The sequence below is a fragment of the Myripristis murdjan genome, chromosome 21, assembly GCF_902150065.1.
Source record: "Myripristis murdjan chromosome 21, fMyrMur1.1, whole genome shotgun sequence".
Taxonomy (NCBI): domain Eukaryota; kingdom Metazoa; phylum Chordata; class Actinopteri; order Holocentriformes; family Holocentridae; genus Myripristis; species Myripristis murdjan.
Genome location: NC_044000.1, coordinates 16,535,001 through 16,553,971, shown reverse-complemented (window position 1 = coordinate 16,553,971; position 18,971 = coordinate 16,535,001). Strand labels below are relative to the sequence as shown.

The window sequence follows — 18,971 nt, the reverse complement described above, 5'->3', positions numbered from 1 at the left end:
TACTCAAGTCACACGGTTTCTCTCTTGGCTTGCAGCTCCCAACAGTACCTAGTTGTAGAGAGCGTGTTCTTTGAAGTACAGCTGGCGAGGACGCGCAGCCAATCTAATAGCTGCATTCATAGCTGGAGATGAAGTCAGCCAATGAGAGATCCGACCGCAGACAGAAACACCAAAAGCCCTCCCGTCAATCATCTGTGTGCAGCCTCTTCTCTGACTGTCATACAAGACACGATTTGGTATTTTTTAAATGCATACAGATATTTTTATGTATTCTCACACGAAGGTTCAATGTCTCCTTTCATTGCAGAATTGAGTTCACACACCAGTACTCCAAGAGGTAAGCATTTCACTAATTTGAGGACGTTTTTTTTTATTATTTTGGTGACACACTCTTGTGTATAGTTCTAGGTTTCTCTTTTGATTTTTGGTATTCAGATCATGCGCAACACGTCATGAGAAATTGTATTTTTGCACCGAGTGTCTTCAGTAATGTGACAGACAATATCATCGGGTCATGACTTTTTTTTTTTTTTTTTTTTTTTTTCAAAACAGTACCAGAACCTATTGAATGGCAAAGCTTACGCGGCACGGCTTTCTCGACAGAGGGAAACAACTAATGTTACATGTTGAAAATTACTAAAATACACATGTGCGTTAAACCTCCAGGGTAAAGCACTGATGGATTAAGTTATTAAGTTTACAAAAGTACAGCAGCAGGCCTAAAAGCACAGACTTATCCTCTTAAACCGCTGGGGCTGTATGCGCTGTGTTCACAATGTCTAAATTTAAGCGCTCATCACATAGCGACTGTAGACAAGCATATGGTCCCGTGGCTCCAAACAGGTGAACTATGTCACTTTCGGCCAAATTTGTGCGCGCGTGCATGTGCTCGTTTACGCGCGCGACCGTGTCGTATACGCGCTCCCTCCTGCTTGCTTGTTGGCGGAGTGCAGGTGAGAGGTTAATTAGGAACGACAGCTGGCTTTATCAGTGTGTGTAGTTGATATGTTTTAAAAGAGAAGAATTTAAGAGGGGGAAAAGTTTCAGCATCCAGCACACAACCTGCTGTAAGACCGTCAGGAATCTCCTTTAAATTGATTTAATTGGAGGCAGCATGCATCTTGTTGCTGTAACATGAAAATTCATGCAACATAATCAGACATTTATTTGAACTGTGGAAAATTACAAGTATACACTGTTTCACTAATTTTCCTAAACTTACAAAACAGCTCTTCTTCTTTTTTTCCCCTTAAGATCGCAATAAAATAATCCAACATGCTCCATAGCTTGTTAAAACACTCAAGGGATAATGGCATAATGTAAAATTGACCTGCTCTGATGTGAATCATCATCCCTTTAAAAGTTAAAGCAATTTTCCAGAGAAAAGCTTCACCGAAAGATGTGCATTACAGTATTCAAAACGGGCAAATAATGCACCATTATGGAGCATGAATGCTGCCAGTCAACACAGGCGCAATTTGTTCAAATACTCTTTTTTTTTTAAATCCCCACCTTAGGAGGGGTGAATAAAAAACAATTTCATCAAATACTCAGCGCTGCCAAGAAAATTGAATCATTTTTGAAATCATGGCAATTTGGCAGAGTGCTATTAACAGTATTAAATGTCTATTCTACATAAACAAAATTGATTGTTGCTTAAGAAGCGAAAATAATCTGACCGTTAATGAAAATGAATGCAACATGTAAGGGTACTTTTGGCAATATTCTTGCGCATTTAAAAACGGACAATCACTGTACCCTTTAATTATGCTCATACCAATTAATTTTTAAAAAGGAAAAAAGACATGATTCCACGTGTTTTATTTTAAATTATTTCAGGACAGTACGATGATATTATAGCTGACTGCACCTGTTTTGATATTCACGTGTATAATATTTTTTTTATCTTATTTGCTCATAAGGAGCAGACCGTTTGAAGGTTGAAATCATGTCGATTGCAAGCCCTGACAAAGAAGCCTTTGTAGAAATGACAGGATCTTTACCACAATAAATTTAAATGTCATTTTATATATGGCTGTTTTTTGTTTGTTTTTTTTTTTTAATTCAATTTATTTTGCATAATAACTTCGCATATTAAAACATTTGCGATATCTCGTTGGCTGTTTACTTGGGACTAAAGCAAAGAATATGCTCCTGCCCTGTCATTCGAGTGAGAATTTTGAGTTGAATCTGTAATTCTGGACTCCATTCGAGAGCACTTTTCTGTGGCAATTAGGAGCCTATTACAAGCCATTAGATTGATCAATGTACCTTAAACAATGGGAATGATTTATTTGGTAGAACAAAACGCTCTGCATCTATTGTGATGAGTCTAAGTGACAGTACATCCATCAAGGCCTTAAGCAACAAAAGATAAATGATTAATTCAGATCTATTCATTTAAATTCTTGCTACAAAGGCACCCCTACTTGCTTCAAATCCAGATTATTAGAGCCTCATTTTCTGCATGTTAAACGAGACAGGGTGCTGGATTGGGGAATGGTTTCTGGCTGTGCCCTGTGTACTTTAATTTGTATTTCTGCATAGGGAAGTTTATTTGAGGACATTTAACTAATTGTTGTAATTTCTTGTGCTCATGGGATGTGGCTACACCTGTTTCTTTCAAAGAGGGTTGCAGGAAACTGGTAGTGCAAGGATGTCATATATTTTCATCCTATATAGTCGTATCATGTTTTCTGATAAGTAAGATATATTATGTCATAGTGGGTGGTAGACAGTAAATGGAGAAAAGTAGGTGCAAACATGTTAAGTCCTTGTTAAGATGACTATCTGATGAAATATTTCCTTTAATGTTATTACGGCTACTTTATGTGCAAAATACATTGTTATACCTATAATGTATGCTATGTTTTTATTCTTTTTTTTTCTGTCACCATATCAACTAGTGAGTTTGCTTTGGTCCTTGCTACTTACCTGCAGTAGTTCCTACTTGTAGGTTGCTATATCATTGTTCATTCAATTGTTGGCAAAGACAGAAAGACACGAGGGGACTGAAATGACATTCATATGCGTTGTGAAATGAAATCTGCTCTACATGGGGGATTATTACTGTTGGAAATTTACAAGCTGCAAAGCAAAGGGACATGGTAAAATTGATATGACCTGTCAGCACAGAGATGTAATTCTTTCACGGATAACCTAAGCACTGATGCATTTTGGTTAGATGACTGTCAAGAAAGAAGATTCAAATGTTAATGGAAAGCGGGCAGCTGTTGACAACGCAAACAAGACTCTGATAAAGATTAACTACCTTTTCAATACCAACTTTTTCAGCTAACAGTTCTATGTAAGCTTGAGCCCGCAGCTGCCCATCAACCTGCATCAATACTATCAAGACATTTTTGCTAAATTTAGAAGTATAGGCCAGCTTGCCAGCTAACAGTGTCAACTTTCATTTCTAGAAGCTGCATGTTCTATTTTGAGAGAGGGGAGTGAGCCAGTTGAAGTGCAGTCGACTGGATACATTCGAGGACTAGGCTTAGACCCTTTTCTTTCAATGTATCATTTTTTGCACTGTGGTGGTGAGTTGTATTGATAGGCGGTATAAAACTAAGTGTGGAAAATGGCTCCAAAGAAGGTGTGTTTTGTTAGGAATACCTTCATTCAAAGACAAGCATGCGTGTGCTGTAGGTTATGTAATGGCAAGTGCTCTTACTCACTACAGACATTACCACATTGTCTTTATTAGGGAAAGGGAGGTGATGGACCAAAGCCACCACCACTGATTGGAAGGTTTGGTACCTCACTGAAAATAGGAATTGTCGGCCTCCCCAATGTAGGGTAAGTAAAATGGCTTTGATTTAAAGTGATTGTGCATGCTTCTCTGCATCTACTGGGCATACCAACATGTGCTCGAAATGCCAAGGCACTGTATCTGCGTTCCACGATACAAAAAATACAAAACTGTTTAGGCAAAATAAAGACAATGTAGAGAAGTAGAATACTGCTAAAAAAAAAAAAAAAAAAAAAAAAAGAAGAAGAAGAATTGAAATAAGCACTGTGAATGAGGTGGTGCAGGTCAGTACATAATCCATTTGGTATTTTTCAGGAGTGGCCAGAAAAAGAGTTTTCACACCTTGCGCACATCACACTTAGCTATATTGGAGGCAGAAAAATTACAAGCCGCATGTAGTACATGACAGGAGCTAGAAAGCCGCAAATTCTGCTCCCAGAATGTTTTCTTCAAAAAATAGTTCACCCCGCCACAGAACCACGTGAACCTAGGATTGAAGCCCTCCAGAGCTTTTTGAGCCTGTCCTGTTTCCCTCTCCGCTTTCACACCATCTAAATAAAGATTATAAATACTAAAGGTAGGCAGCACACACACGTCCTTCAGAAACATTTTCTTCAAGCATTACTACTTGATATCAGAAGATATAGCATATACTGATTGGTGATTGCCTGATCTGTTGGGTATTAAAATGTCCTGCCTAGATAGCACATTATCTTGAGTAAGATCTTAAAGCCCTCCAGCTACTCAGAGCTCGAGCACCATGTGGTGTGGCCTCTCTACTGTAATTTTCACTGTGTGTGTATATGGTGCTGTGAAAGTTGTGGGCTCATGTGAATTGCAATGTAAGCTCCGGAAAGTTCAGTACAATGAAATACTGAGGATAAATCTTTGAATCCAAAATCAACTAAAAAAATTAGATTCGGAATAAGGTTACTATAGATTACAGGATGTTATGATCTTGATAGTTTGGATTTAATCAGTTGGATTTATTAATCAGTATATTAGTGATACGAAAGGTGAACTGATCTTACCTGCTGCTTAATTAATGCTTACCCGTAATTGCTTTATTAACACATTTTGTCCTATATGACAACATTATGCCTTACTTTAATTCATTTGGTGCGAGGATTACTTGTATGATTTGGCGTAACGTCTCTCTGGCTCTCTCTCTCTTTGTGTGTGTGTGTGTGTGTGTGTGGTATTCATCTGCATCTGAACAACACCTATAAAATGATAAAGAAGCAAATATTAATATTGTTTTCACCACTCTACAATTCCTAATTATTGCAGAAAGCAACATGAAATGTATGAAAAGATAATATTTCTCTCATGCCCTCATCTACAATCAACAAATCATTAGGTTAACTCTAATTTTCACTCTGACAGTGCATGTTACACATTTTCAGTTCTCTTTTATTTTCAAGAAAATGTGTGTAAAATTCACTTGTAAACATAATTTTTAGCTTTGCAGTCTGTCAGCTGGAGATAACAGATCCTGCATCAAATAGCACAAGGTCTTGGGATTCAGCGTGGCTTCCTACCTATAGCTGCTTGAAACTGATCCAATGGGTGGAGTGCCCTTCATTCTCTGTGGCACCTGCGTGAAAATACATGTGTAGGAGCTTATTCTTAAACTGAGTTTTAACATGTTTTGATCAGCCTGGCTGTCAAAGTAAACCTATTCAGCCTTCTTTTAGATGTATATCAATATGTCAGCAGTTTCAGATGCATGTCAGTTTGACAGTTTGAAAGAAGTAACTCGATCACATTATAAGCAACTGACACAGAAACCCAGAAATTAAATATTACATATGTCTCAAAATTAAATTCCACAAAGAAAATGTCCAACAGAGCTTAATAAAGTGGCCTGTTTGTGCTCTATGGAGGGATGGTGTCTGCGTTTCCAAGTTTGTAGCGGAGTGCAGGGGGTTGATATCTCATTTTCATTCAAGGTCTCAATTTCATTCAGGTCAAACCATCCACATCACACTCCTGTTTTTTTTTTGTTTTTTGTTTTTTTTTTTACAGCAAGAAGAATGTGGTTTCAAGCAGAGTTTCAAAGCGTCAAGCCATGCTTTTGTGCGCCTAGCAACTTTCACATAACCTTTGTGGCAACACCCATATAAATATTAGAGGAATTCAAAAACTGGAGACATGATATTTAGTAGCCCAGTGAGGAACGACTGCTAAAATACAACAAGGTTATAGCATGCCTCTTTTTTCAGTGAGTAAACTGGTGTCACCAGTCTTGGTTCTCTTAAATGAAAAGGTATGATTACAAAGGAGAGAAGGAGGGTGTATCTATTATGTAATTGTTGAGGGTTTGTTTGAGGAATTTATCTGAATGAAATTTGCAATGAGCAGCTAGTTGTACGCTTAAAAAAACAGTGCAGACTTGAAAGACATCTGTCGGGTTCAAGGAGGGACGACAGAAAAGTGGATGATATGAAGGAGTCCGTTTGAGATGATCTCATTTTTGTTGGTCAATAACTATGTATTTAATGTGATGAGTGAATGTGACGTGTGAAAAAAAAAACAACCTGAGGTACTTGAGGATCAAAAGAGAGCTGATCAGTGACAGGGAACAGTTGTGATTACTTGTCTGATTGCTGTAATAAGAAACAGTCGCGATTGTGGATTGATCTGAGAGAAATATATCCTTGCCATTAGAAGAAAGGAAGGCGTGACCAGTTGAGTGTGGTGTTTTATGGAAACTGAGGACAATGTCAAAGAGTGAGTCTTGACCTTTTTCATTGTACGGTTTTTATTTGTGAGGTGGAAAACTTGACCATGTTGTTTGCTACATTCTAGTCATGTGTGGCATGACTCCATGACACACTGTTTGTCAAACCTGGTCAGAAAACTCTACCTGTCAGCTCCTATCGAGAACTTTAACACCATAAGCGATTGGGTTTAATCACAGGACAGACTCTACATGAGTTTTCAGGGGAACATATCTATGTTCCCATTGTCCTGTGTTGCCCAGTTCTCAATATTTGGTTAACACACATTAAGCCTAACCCCCAAATACAGAGCTGGGGAGCACGTTTTTCAGGTTCCTAATGTGTACTATACAGGGCTTGGGAACATAGGATCTTGAGATCATAAAACTCTGGGAAAGCACATATGTACAAGTGGGGAACATAAGACCTAGGGAGCATAGGAGCTAGTTTCCAGCATGAAGAATGTAGCCCTCTTTGCGCTACATGAAGGCCTACAGTAGTGATAGGTTGTCTACCATCCAGCTGACAAGTCCTTATTTTTGGCAGCTCCCTCCAAAGACTTTTGAAGTCACTTTTGTAACAAAACTGTTGTTTTCAAGTTGCCTAGATTAGTTTGAGGGGAGAGAGACTAGAAAATGGTGCACATAATGATCTTCTGAGAGACAGTCAGGGCCCATGATGTCTAGACCATGTCCAGGTAATGTATGGTAATCAATGAAATTGAAGTCACAGGTATCAATGGAGTCATGACAGGAGCAAGACAATTTCAGTCACTTGAGACAGTCTGAGAGTATATTCTCCAAGACTCCTGTAAAACCTCATTCAGGCCACATATTCAAACACTTAATATTGGGAGTGGGAAAAGCGATACAACATTTCAACTTCCTAGAAAAGGTCGAGCTTGTTCACAACTTGTGTCTGTAGTTACTTTGCCAGATTTTGGTCCGTTGACATGAAGATCCAATCTTTCAGTGTCCAGTGTTTTCATTTCGTGGCCCACTGCAACCACAGTTTCTTGTTCTTGGTGAAAGAAGTGGAACTCTGTAAGGTTGTGGGCTGCCATACCACATTTATGTCAAAGTACAACATTGTCAACCTCCTTTGGCTGCTTTCATGAATGAGTCATTTTCAAACTCTTGCCTGCTATTGGTTGAATATGACTGGCCATTCTTGATACACATGGGAAACTTTATAGTGTGACTCAGCTGCTTTGCAGCTGTTCCAGTCAAAGCAGCACATTTGGAATCTACAACCATTTTCCTGCTGAAAGGCATGTAAAGGTTTTGTTTTGTCCATTTGCCAACTGAGTGGCAGACATACATAATCAGTGGTTCACCAGTCTCGAGGTTTGCAAATCTTTATCTAACATGTCTCACCCTCTTCACCTTCATGGACTGAAATGGATTTAATGGGCAAAATCAATAAGGAAGCGGAATTTTGGCTTTTGCTTTTGCATGACTTTCACCAGGTCAGGCTGTTTCATGAAAATCATTGTTTTTATATGCAAAGTTGATAGAGAGAATATATTGAAAAACCAAAGAGACTCCAAATTAAACTGGAAATCCACCTTCAAACAAAATCATTTTGTTAATCTTATTTTCTATCTAGCTGCAATTTTTAAGCAATTTATTTATGCAGAGTGAACAGACTTCTTGGAAACAGTTTCATAACATCTTGAAACTGCAGTTACAACCTTGCATGAAGGTAGCCAAGATGTCTAGGATTAGCAAGGCTTTCAACCAAAGTACACATTGTCTTAAGTCAAGCTAGTAAGCTAGCTAATCATAATTTCCCTGTGGGGTTTAACCCAAATATCAGTTTTTTTGTTGGTAAGCCAACCATATATGAAAGAACAGGTTATGCTAAAGTGAAAATCCACCCTAAAACACTATACCCATCTCTTAAAGTAATAGCTATTGGGAATGTTCCATTTCAGGGCCTTTTTTTTTACTGTTTTGTAGTGTGTTTGTCTTATTCCTGCAGATAATTGGCCAAACATAGACAAGAAAATGTCACGTTAAGATGTTTCCAGTTCAGCTACTGTGGAGTTTGATGCCAGGAAAATGTTCCGCTATCTAAAGCAGCAGTGTCAAGCTTTGATGTCAACTGTCAGAATCAAAGAGCAAGGGTTTCTTTCTAGACTCACTATTTTGTACCAACATTCAGAAAATAAGAAAAAAAGCAACTTCACCACCAGTAGTCTCAATAATCCGTGATGCAATGCAGCGACCGCACGTTGCATTTTGAGTAAGGGGAGCAAATCTCATTTTCTCTTGTGTGGAAGAGCTCTCCCTCTTCTGTTGCTATTGTTCTCGTCACCAATACATCAAACTAGTCGCTGGATGCAACAAGTTTAGGCACATTTTCTGATGGCTGTTGGAATGCATTTGGGGAAATGTCTGAAATTGCTAACTGCAGTTAAAGTAGGCGAGGCAGGTTAATTAGGGAAACAGGTACACTGAACAGGAAACTACCATGCTTCATCACAAAAAAACTGAAATGCATTTGACATTAAAGACTTTAGAGCATTCAAGAGTGTAATTTGAGCACAATTTTTCTTTAACTTGATTTTCTCTTTGCATTCTTGATGTAATATCCATGATTTTTTTTTTTTTTTTTTTTTTTGAAAGCTTACTTGTATGATTTCTAGTATGATTTATATTGAATTTCTTATGGGTATGTTAAAAAAAAAAAAAACAGAGTTTGTAGCTCTTTTTTAGTTTATGACCAACCCAGAACCCACCGGCTGTGAGCTTCGTGTAGAGTCTGTTTACAGAGATTATTTTATGACCCACCAGTGGAGAAACACTGGCCCAACACAGCCAGCATCATCACATTCAGCCTCCATAAGCTCTTCCTCAAACTGTAAACACCACATGCACAATCTGGCATTTATTCATCCAGCCTCACAAACACCGGTTTCCATATCGCCATTTGCCAACATATTACTCTTTAATTTGCATTTTATAAGTTATGTATGTAATAATTATATAATGATTATTATTTCTGGTATTTCAGCATTGTAAATATGTAGTTAAATTCAGGTTTTATGCCACCTGTTGGTGGCTGTAGTGTTAATGTTGATTGTTTTCCTTTGTTCCTGAAGGTGACCCAAGAAAAGCCTTAAAGTAGAGAAACAATCCTGCTTTATGTAAGGAATTAATGCATGCACCTTGGCAATCTTGAGCAATTTCACACCTATAGGTCTTGCCAAACAATCATTTCAATGTGGAGCACTGGGTGAGGGGATAAAGCTGGAAAGTCCTGGATTATAGTTAACTGCCATGCCATTATTACGCTTAGATTCTTGCTGTTGTCTGTAGATCTTGAAGTACCCTTGAGCTGCTTGTGCCTTAGAATAGAAATCTCCCTGTGAGCGCAACATGGGGCTGCATTTAGCTGATCTTGTTCAACAGCTAAGATCTATCAGAAGCGTAATTTGTCCATCGATTACGATTACAATTGATCTATTATGGGATTATCTGACCTTGTAATTGGGCTTAGTATTTTACAGTCTGAGTTTTTTTTTTTTTTTTTTTTTTTTTTTTTTGGATTCGAGATCAAATACTACAATGTCAATTTCCTTCTTGTGCAGAAAAAGGGGCCAAAAATCATGCCTTGCATAATTTACCAACCTCTTTGAATTAATCAGCAATCACACTCTCCAACCATCAGGACACCCCAGCCCTTTTGGATGGATTGACCTCACTGCTGTTTTTATTTTCAGGAAGTCAACCTTTTTCAACGTGCTGACAAAGAGTCAAGCTGCAGCTGAAAATTTCCCCTTCTGCACCATTGACCCAAATGAAAGCAGAGTGCCCATTCCCGATGAACGCTATGATTTCCTCTGCCAATTCCACAAACCTCCCAGGTATGGGGTCTCATCGTTCACATATTATTCACACTTCAGATTTGTAGTCTGTGAAGGCCATACACCAGCTGCACACTATGGGAATGTGAAAGAATATAACAATGTTGTTGACATAGCTGCCGATTCTTTATATGATGTATGATTGCTGCTCTCCTCCAAGATTTTTGGTAAAGAAAAAGCTGTAGCAGTGAACCTTCAATATCCGGTTATCGTTTATGTTTAAAGAAATAGTTAAAGCAGATTGAATTCAGATTTGTCGTCCTGTACTAATAAATCACTAGTCAGATTCTTGGTACATTTCAGGGTATGACATGGAGTCACAAGTTAAAACATTTAAAATTATAGACACACTAGCAGATATTAACTTGTCACTAGTAGCTGATTTTTCAATTTTTTCCACAGAGTTATTCCTGTTTATAAACTAACAGTTTCAAGATAACGTATCTTTCATGTGATAATATTTAATGTCCTAAAAAGCTAACCTTTTGTGTCTTACTTACTCTGTTGCAGCAAGATCCCAGCATTCCTCAATGTTGTTGACATTGCTGGCCTAGTGAAAGGTGCTCATTCTGGCCAAGGCCTGGGGAATGCCTTCCTGTCCCACATCAGCGCATGTGATGGCATCTTCCATATGACACGTGAGTCACTCTGATAGATTTAGGGTTGCCTTCTCCTCATAGGAATATCAGACAGTCAACAAATAACATCAAACTCTTATTAGCAATTGCATCTAATATTCTACTGAAAGCAAATGCACTGTCAACATTTGGTTTTATTCAATGGACTCAGCACCAGCTTTTTGAAAGCAGAGGCCTCAGTTTGTGCTTTACTAGCAGGGCTCCTCGTGAGGTGGGGTTCCAAGATCAACATAACAATCAGGAATAATGAGGGCAGACCAAACCTCACATTCCTAATGGGAGGCTCCCTGGATTAGAATCACAGAAGTAGGGAGTGAAACGATCTGTGCCTGGTTTGGGCTTCACACAATCAGTAGCATACTCTGAGGTCTGGAAATATAACCAGACTGTTGAGAAGCGACACCACATATTGTAATTTGATTCCAAATGCCACATTTGATTAGGGTTGGGTACAGTGAAGGTAAGTAGGTTATTAATAAACATATTCTAATAATGCAGGTCTCCTTTTCCGGCATAGTTGCAGTTTGTGTTGATAAAAAAAATAATAATAATAACAAAAGCAGAATTCTGTGTTATGCCCAGTGTATTTGTAACCTTAAAAAAAAAAAACTATACTACTGTATTTTTTGATCATTTACCTTGCAGAATGACTGTCTTTTGTTATTCTTTGAATATACAGATGTGATTAGCTCAGCATATTATTCCCAGCAGAATACCTCTCACTCAGTAAGGCAGCCTTCAAATTACTTGTAGTTCTCTCTGCCTCAAGTTCTTTTGTGCCTCTGACATCGTCTTTGTCTTACACAATTAAAGTGTTACACGCTAGAATAATTTGAATTGCAGCTACTGAGACGGAGGCAGAGGCTCTTTTAAAAATAGCAGAATTTGTTTACTGATTGTATGCTGTTATTGATTTTGCCATTGTGTGAAAAGAGCTCTGATTAGTGAGTCGGCTGTGGCAGGCGAAGAGCAGCAAAATAGAAAGGGTTAAAATACAGGCCATTTTCCCATATTGTTCCAAGTCGTCTCTGCTAGGGATTACTCGGTGGACAGTATAAGTGTATTATTTCTGTTCCAATGCAATTTTCCAATAGCCATTCAACAGACTGCTTGTGACACCCTGTATGGTGACACTGTGTAGTTTGTGATCAACTGGTAGACCACCCACTGCAAGCCAGACCTAATAATGATTCGCAGAGCAGGCAAGACATGTCAGGTGAGATACATCAGTCTGCCGGTGGCTTTAAGAACTGACAGTTTCAGCACTGATTATTTGAAAAACTATTTTGCACCGGGAAATGTTCTCAAAATCAGACCCTGCTCCTTTTCCTGTCATGAGATTTTTAATTGATATTTATGTGCCAATGACAGTTACCATCATGGGAAAGTATTTTAGTGTCTGCAGTATGTACTTGCCCAGATTTTTATACCAGTGACTTGGGACATTTTTGCCTCAACATATTATGCTCATACTTAAGAACACCCACAGTTCTTTTTATATGGACCAAATGTATACGCAAGATCCTCACCCAAAACCAACTCTTTTGTTTCGGCTCATACAAAAAAGACAAACATCCACATCCATCGGAAATAAGATGATCGAAAGCTTCTTCTGTGAGTTTACAACTATCTGTTTTGACATTCCATTGTTTTCTCTCTTGAGGAGTCCTTGGAGACCGTGTGGTATGTTTCACAAGTTAACCATTAAACATAGCTGGTTTTGTTTTGCAATTATAGAAATGTTTTATCTGGTGTCAGGCAGACTGCAGTGTTCAAGGCACTACTTTTATATTGCTTGATTATATGGTTTGGGGGGGTTCACACTTTTTTTTTTGTCTGGAGTGGTATGTTTGTGTCTGGGAATTAGCAACAGGGTTTGAAAACGTACTACAGAGGACCTAATGTTATTTGGAGTTGTGTGATTGCTGGTGCTCAGGCCTTTGACAAACTCAGCAGACAAGTTGTTGACCTTATCCTGATAAATAAAGGGTGTAATGTTCATGAAACCATAAGAGCTCAACCCCAAATTACTGCTGTAAACATGATCAATTCATAATTGATCTTAAATCCTTGTTTTAAGTAATGCAGACTTGAACACTCTATGCTGTTTGTTTCCCTACATTGGGTTACGCTCCTTTGTTTATAAATGGTGAAATTTGATCAAAATGAACACTTGCAGTATTGTATCCAGGCATGCAGGAGGAATATGTTCCCATATACTGTTGTGTCTAATATTGATATTTCTAAATAAGTTGAAACTTTTTCTGTGGTACACATATTGATGCCAGGCAGTGGTCTAACTGGATTTTCTTCTTGATGTCTGGACTTTGAAGTTTAGCAGACTTAGTCACTAAAATCCCCCAGTAGTGTGCATGTTATGAATATTTTTCAACCCCTAATGGCTTTGAAAAGCCTGTGTAAACAGTGGATTTGCTTTCAACAAAACCTTCCAAAAACTATTAAGGAGCATTATGGCATCCTGAAAGCTGATTCTATTGAATGCCTGGTGTTCCCTGATCTCATAAGGGAATGGTTTCCAGGCTAAGCGTTCCCAGTGCCTCTTCAGTGACTGGAACATGGTTGAATCCTCACTGTCTCAGACAAGACACAGACATGTTCTACTTCATCTACTCTTCTGTTCCCCGCCAGCAACCCTGCCAGCTCACCTGGCCTTATTCCCAGATGTTTGGTTTCCAGCAATTAGATGATGTGAATGCTCATGGAGTGTCCCCCATCACTGTGGGAAACCTCTAGTTCATCTCGAGCAAAGACTTATTTACGGTTGCAGGGCACTCGGTAAGAGTCCAGCCTCAAAATACTGTGGTATAGCACTTTTAATCTTAAGGGACTGGCTGTGGAAGTGGCCAGCCGACTGGAAAGTAGCTGTTATTTTTGGTGTACACTCTGATTTTAATGCCTTCAGCACCTGCACCCGTGGCCATGTGTTAAGTAAGACTCTTCCCAAATCTCTCCCAATGCCTGAAGTGGAAATAATAATATCTTATCAAGTTAAGAAATAATGGCAGTGTAGTCTGTGGTACCTTATAAGGAAATACTATTAATGATATGTCATGGGATCTTACTCATAGAGCAGTGAGGATGTTACATTGCTATATCTTGTATGTGCGTCATTTGTCTTATGTTGAGCCTTGAGTGGCATGGGAATCCACACAGCTACTGTATAGTAAGTGTTGTTAACATTTACAGCCCTATAAAGTGTCTGCCTCTAGTGACTTTCTCTTACAGACTGCTACTAAACCAATGTTATTCCAAGTGTCATGAAATCATGTCATGCACTTGTACTCACAGTCCAAGCAATGCATTTAACAGTTAACAGACTTGCAACCGTTAAACTAATAGCAGCTATTCTGATGGATTTAAATTTTAATTCTCACGCTGATTCTGATTTTCTTTTGGTAGCTGTTTGTTTGTTTATTTGTTTCAAGAGCAAGAGCACATCATACTCAAATGTTGTTTTTCATTTACATTGAGCAGTTTTAAGTTCTACAGCATTGTTCAGACTGTTCCTTTTCCTTTGATTTGCATTGTATTTGATCATTGTACCCATCAGAATGCCTTCCCATACCCGACTTTATTGCTTGCGCTGAACAAATCACACTGATAGCTCAGCTAGGGGTGTTGAAAAACAGACTGGATTGAATGTTCAGACAAAGACAATTTATGGCCTACCTGCCTTACCAATGACGCCAATAATGGCTGCACTCCAGGAGTTGGCCCTTATCACTCACTAACTCACAAATCCTAAAACTTGTAGAACATTCAAAGCCCTGCCACGTGTATGACTGACTGAACAAATCAAGCAGTGAGTGAATGGGTTAGTGATTCAGTTGCTGCACCAATTGTTATGTGGGTGTATGCAACCAATACGGAAACAGAAATTTTACTGTGGTGGAAATGGTTTAGAGTTGGATTAGTTACAAAACACTCATTGTTCAGGGAAGAGGAACACATTTGAATTGAATCCAAAGAATATATGAGGTCGACAGTCAACCGCTTGAGTAGATTTTCCAACTTTACACAAAGTATACGCCTACAGAATCCTATATATAGGCACTTGACTTTTGTTTTCATTAGAAAAGACAGGAGGAAATATTTTGATGTAAGCATAAAGCACATATTACTCATTCCTTTCACATATTTGTTTCCTAATAACTGACACAGGATCTACATATGCCCAATCAATAACCAGAAACAACAGAAACTCACAATGTAAGTTAAACTGTGGGAATGTCTCATTAGTGATAACAGCGCTCATACTCCCAACGTTTCGCAGCTAAATCTATTAGTTGTTGTGTTTATAGACCTATCACACTGATGTTTCCATTCACCCATTTAATTTGAATAATCAGTAAGGGCTGGACCAAGCATTTCATATGATATGATTGACTATCATAGTAGGATATCCACTCAGTGAAAAACAATTGTCATTATAAACTAATAATAAGATAATTTTTTTTCTAATGTGCACTTCTTCCATAAGTTTTGCCTGCTTTATAAAGTCTGCCGTGCTCTGCTAGTCCAGGAGGGAGCTGGTCTACATTAAAGCAAGCTTTGTCACTGTTGTTTTTGATCTGGCCTTGGCAGTAGGCTATGTATTATTATCATTACTATTAGTATTTTTTGTTTTTGTTTTTAAAGGGGAATGACACCGATTAACTCTATAGGTTAATCTATAAAGATGTCATGTGTTTGGACTACAATAGACTTCCTATCACTTTTGACGGCTGCAGCAACTTAACTGACAGCAAAGGCTCTGATTGATGGAATGAAATCCAGCTCCTCGTCGAGTGAATTCATTTACACAACCTGTCAGTGACAAGGAAGGAGATTTGAGATAAAGTCAAGACGTAGCTCGTTGGCAAACCCCACGTTACTTTACTAAATTTGGGTCCATTTTGGATTTAAACCCCAAAGAAGACAGAGAACCAGCTGACCTAAATAAGCGAAATATGCAGAATTTGTGATAATACTCCAAGAATTCCATGATCGCCACAAATATATAAGCAGATGATAACAAAAAAATCCAACACACATTATATGCATACATTTTGGAACCATTTTACAATATTTTTTTTTCTTTATTCTTTTGGAATATGCACCATAAATTGAAAATTTTGGGAAAATATCCATATTTTTACAGGAAGTAATACAACATAGATTTTACTGTTACCCTTAAAATAACGTCTGTATATTTGAACCCATTTTAAACTTGAACCTGAACGAGCAAAGCTGGATAAGGAACATATTATTGGGTCAGAAACATGCATGCCGTGTGTCTGTGTTTATGTTAGCTGTTTTAGCCTTCTCTTGAGATACAGCACAAAGCCAGATCATTAGGCTTTCTGGTAGGAGGCTGAATCCTCCCCTTGTATGTTTGTGGGCTGTGTTGAGGTACTGTCACAGCGTTTAAATGAGCATTTTGATTCAGCGAAAATGAAGAGTTTTTGTCAGCCTCCACTCATCGTGGGTGATTAGAGCAAAATGTCTACCCATCTTGACTGGAGATCGCCACAGCTCCAGATAACATGCCCGGTGATTGAAGGTCGAAATATTTTGAATTCTAATGGGGCTGCAAGATGAATTGCTTGAAATAGACTGTAGAATCTTTCTGCTTCCTCCTCATGCCCCCCTTCCCTGTCCGCTGTGAAAAGAACCATTGGGAATGGCAAGGCCCGATGATCATAGAATTATTGGATGGTGATTCTAAACCCCTCAAAGAGGAGTTGCTATGGAGATCTCGTTCCAAACTGTGAAATGATTCACCTTTGAAAGGCTGGAGGGCCTGAAAGCTGAACACATCATTGTTCAGGTGGCGGTTGGTTAGGAAATTGCTGGTGCCTGTGCAATCACTGGCACTATAGTAGTTAAGGATCTAAAAAGGTTTGTTCTCTGAATGATGTGGGACAACAGTGGTGTGCATATGACGGTCCCTTTCAATCAGGGCACTCTCATATTGCCTGGTTTGACAAAATAAATGAAATGACAGAGGTTAAGCTAATGATAAAGGAATGAACACTGTTGTTTTCTGTTAGAGTTAATGAAAACTGGAGCCTCCCCAGTCCACTCAGTTTTCAGCTGCATATAGATCAGGTTAGTCTGAATGATTTTCCTCTGCACGATGTTGGCTGTACAGTTTTTCAGTCAATGATATAAAAATAGTGCTGAAAGATGCACATTTAATACTCGGTTTGGTATGAGACATTAAAGTTGACAGTAGATTACACAGGAATTGGAGACACCTTGTGAGGTACTGATATTCATACCATGGAGTGCTGTCATTTCACTATAATCTATTTTGAAAGATGGGATCATGTAGAAAACATGAGTGTATCTCTGAAGGACACAAACCCACCATTTTCTGGTGTCAAACTGCTTTTTAGCAGCCAATGTATTTGCCATAATTGAAATATGCAGAGAAACAAGGCTGAATATGCTACAAACTGTTACAGGTGGCAGCCTACTGCAAATTGCTGTCAGATTCATGTATCCTAAAATGAATGTCAAGAAGATATTTCCTGAATAAACATAAATACTCTTGTCTACATTGCCAGTGTTTTTATGCTGGGAAGACGTCCATAATGTGCTTTTCCTGACAGACCCATAAAATAGCTTTTACTGCTCTGAATACCAGGAGAATTGCGGTGCTAAGTTTGCATGAACATTTTAAAAGCAGCGCAAGGAATGCACGTCCTTTAGATGTGCTCTTACCCATCTTGCATGTGAGAACACGCACAGGAAGTTAGAAGCCAATGAATACTGTAATTTACCTGAATTATGTTGACCACATATCCTCCAAGGTAGCAACATCAGAGAAAGCAGCATGAACAGTATTGATCTTGACTTGAGTCAGATGACTCTCTTGTCTGTGCTCCTGAAAGTAAAAGCAGTCATATATGCCTGCTCAAGGTAGCACACTGTTAAACTTACCCAAACCCAGTATATGTAGTCAGTCAAAAAAGTAGCCTATTGAATTTTCCAATCAGTGTTACATTGTAATTATGAATATGATGAGGGATATTTAAAAATGCTGACAAGGTCCAAGTGTATTTCATTTCAAATGAAATTGTTCCTGTCAAAATGTTAAATGTTGTTTAAGTGGCCAGTTCAGAGAGTTATATTTTCAGAGGAGAGCCTGCTGGCCTGGTGTACCTTCTGACTATGCACAGACTGGTGAGATAGAGCTTGTCCTGACCTCTGTTCAGGCCATTGAAAGCCACTCAGCCCCTACAGATTAAACCTTTTGTTCCCTCAATAAAGGTACACCTGTTAATGGTCTGTTCAAAACATACAGTATTTGAAATGATGTAGTAAAATTTTTTATTGTGAAATAGACTTGACTCCTGATACTAGGCCTTTCCACCGTCTTTCCTTTTTTTTTTTTTTTTTTTTTACAGCCTTGCATGTGGCTTTGCGTGGCGCTGCAGCCTCATAAGAGCTGTCTTCACAGAACCCTACCCAGACCCAGTCGTTAAAGGACTAATTGTGGAGATTTCCCCCTCAGATTTTTCTTCTCTTTTCTCTTTATGCATTTGCACCGCAGCTCTAAAGCTTGAATGGGACGGTGGTGAAGTAGATGTGAATGTTAAATTAGGTGAAATTAATTAAAGCAAATTACTTTGGAATATATAGTAGTCAGAGGAGAGTGTCAGTAGATGACTAAATGGCTATAGTGATCAGCTGTTCCAGATCTTAGAAAGGTTGTTTGATGTTTTTTATTTATTAGCTTTTTTATTAGGGAGGTACAACAAGAGTTACAGACTGCTGATTACTTACTGGCAGTAAAAAAAATATGGTGCAAAATAATGCACTTCCTTTGTTTCTCCCTTCCCTGTGTTTTATATATGTTTGAAAGCAGGGGCTCAATAGACATATTTCTTACTAATACTTTAAACAATAATGTTTTCCACTAATCATGAGTGGTTTACTAACCATGTGAGCTCGATTTAAACCTCTTCAGTGCTAAT

General features: G+C 38.5%; 1 protein-coding gene across 1 annotated transcript in view; it reads left to right on the top strand.

Moving 5' to 3' along the window:
• The first annotated feature begins 227 nt into the window (after positions 1–227).
• LOC115379886 (obg-like ATPase 1) overlaps positions 228–18,971 on the top strand; it is a 43,578-nt gene continuing 24,834 nt past the window's right edge. The window contains exons 1-5 of the mRNA XM_030080844.1: positions 228–337; positions 3,710–3,801; positions 9,584–9,628; positions 10,205–10,348; positions 10,859–10,986. Coding sequence (XP_029936704.1) covers positions 9,627–9,628; positions 10,205–10,348; positions 10,859–10,986 — 274 coding nt within the window. The 5' untranslated portion in view covers positions 228–337; positions 3,710–3,801; positions 9,584–9,626. The remainder of the gene's footprint in view (positions 338–3,709; positions 3,802–9,583; positions 9,629–10,204; positions 10,349–10,858; positions 10,987–18,971) is intronic.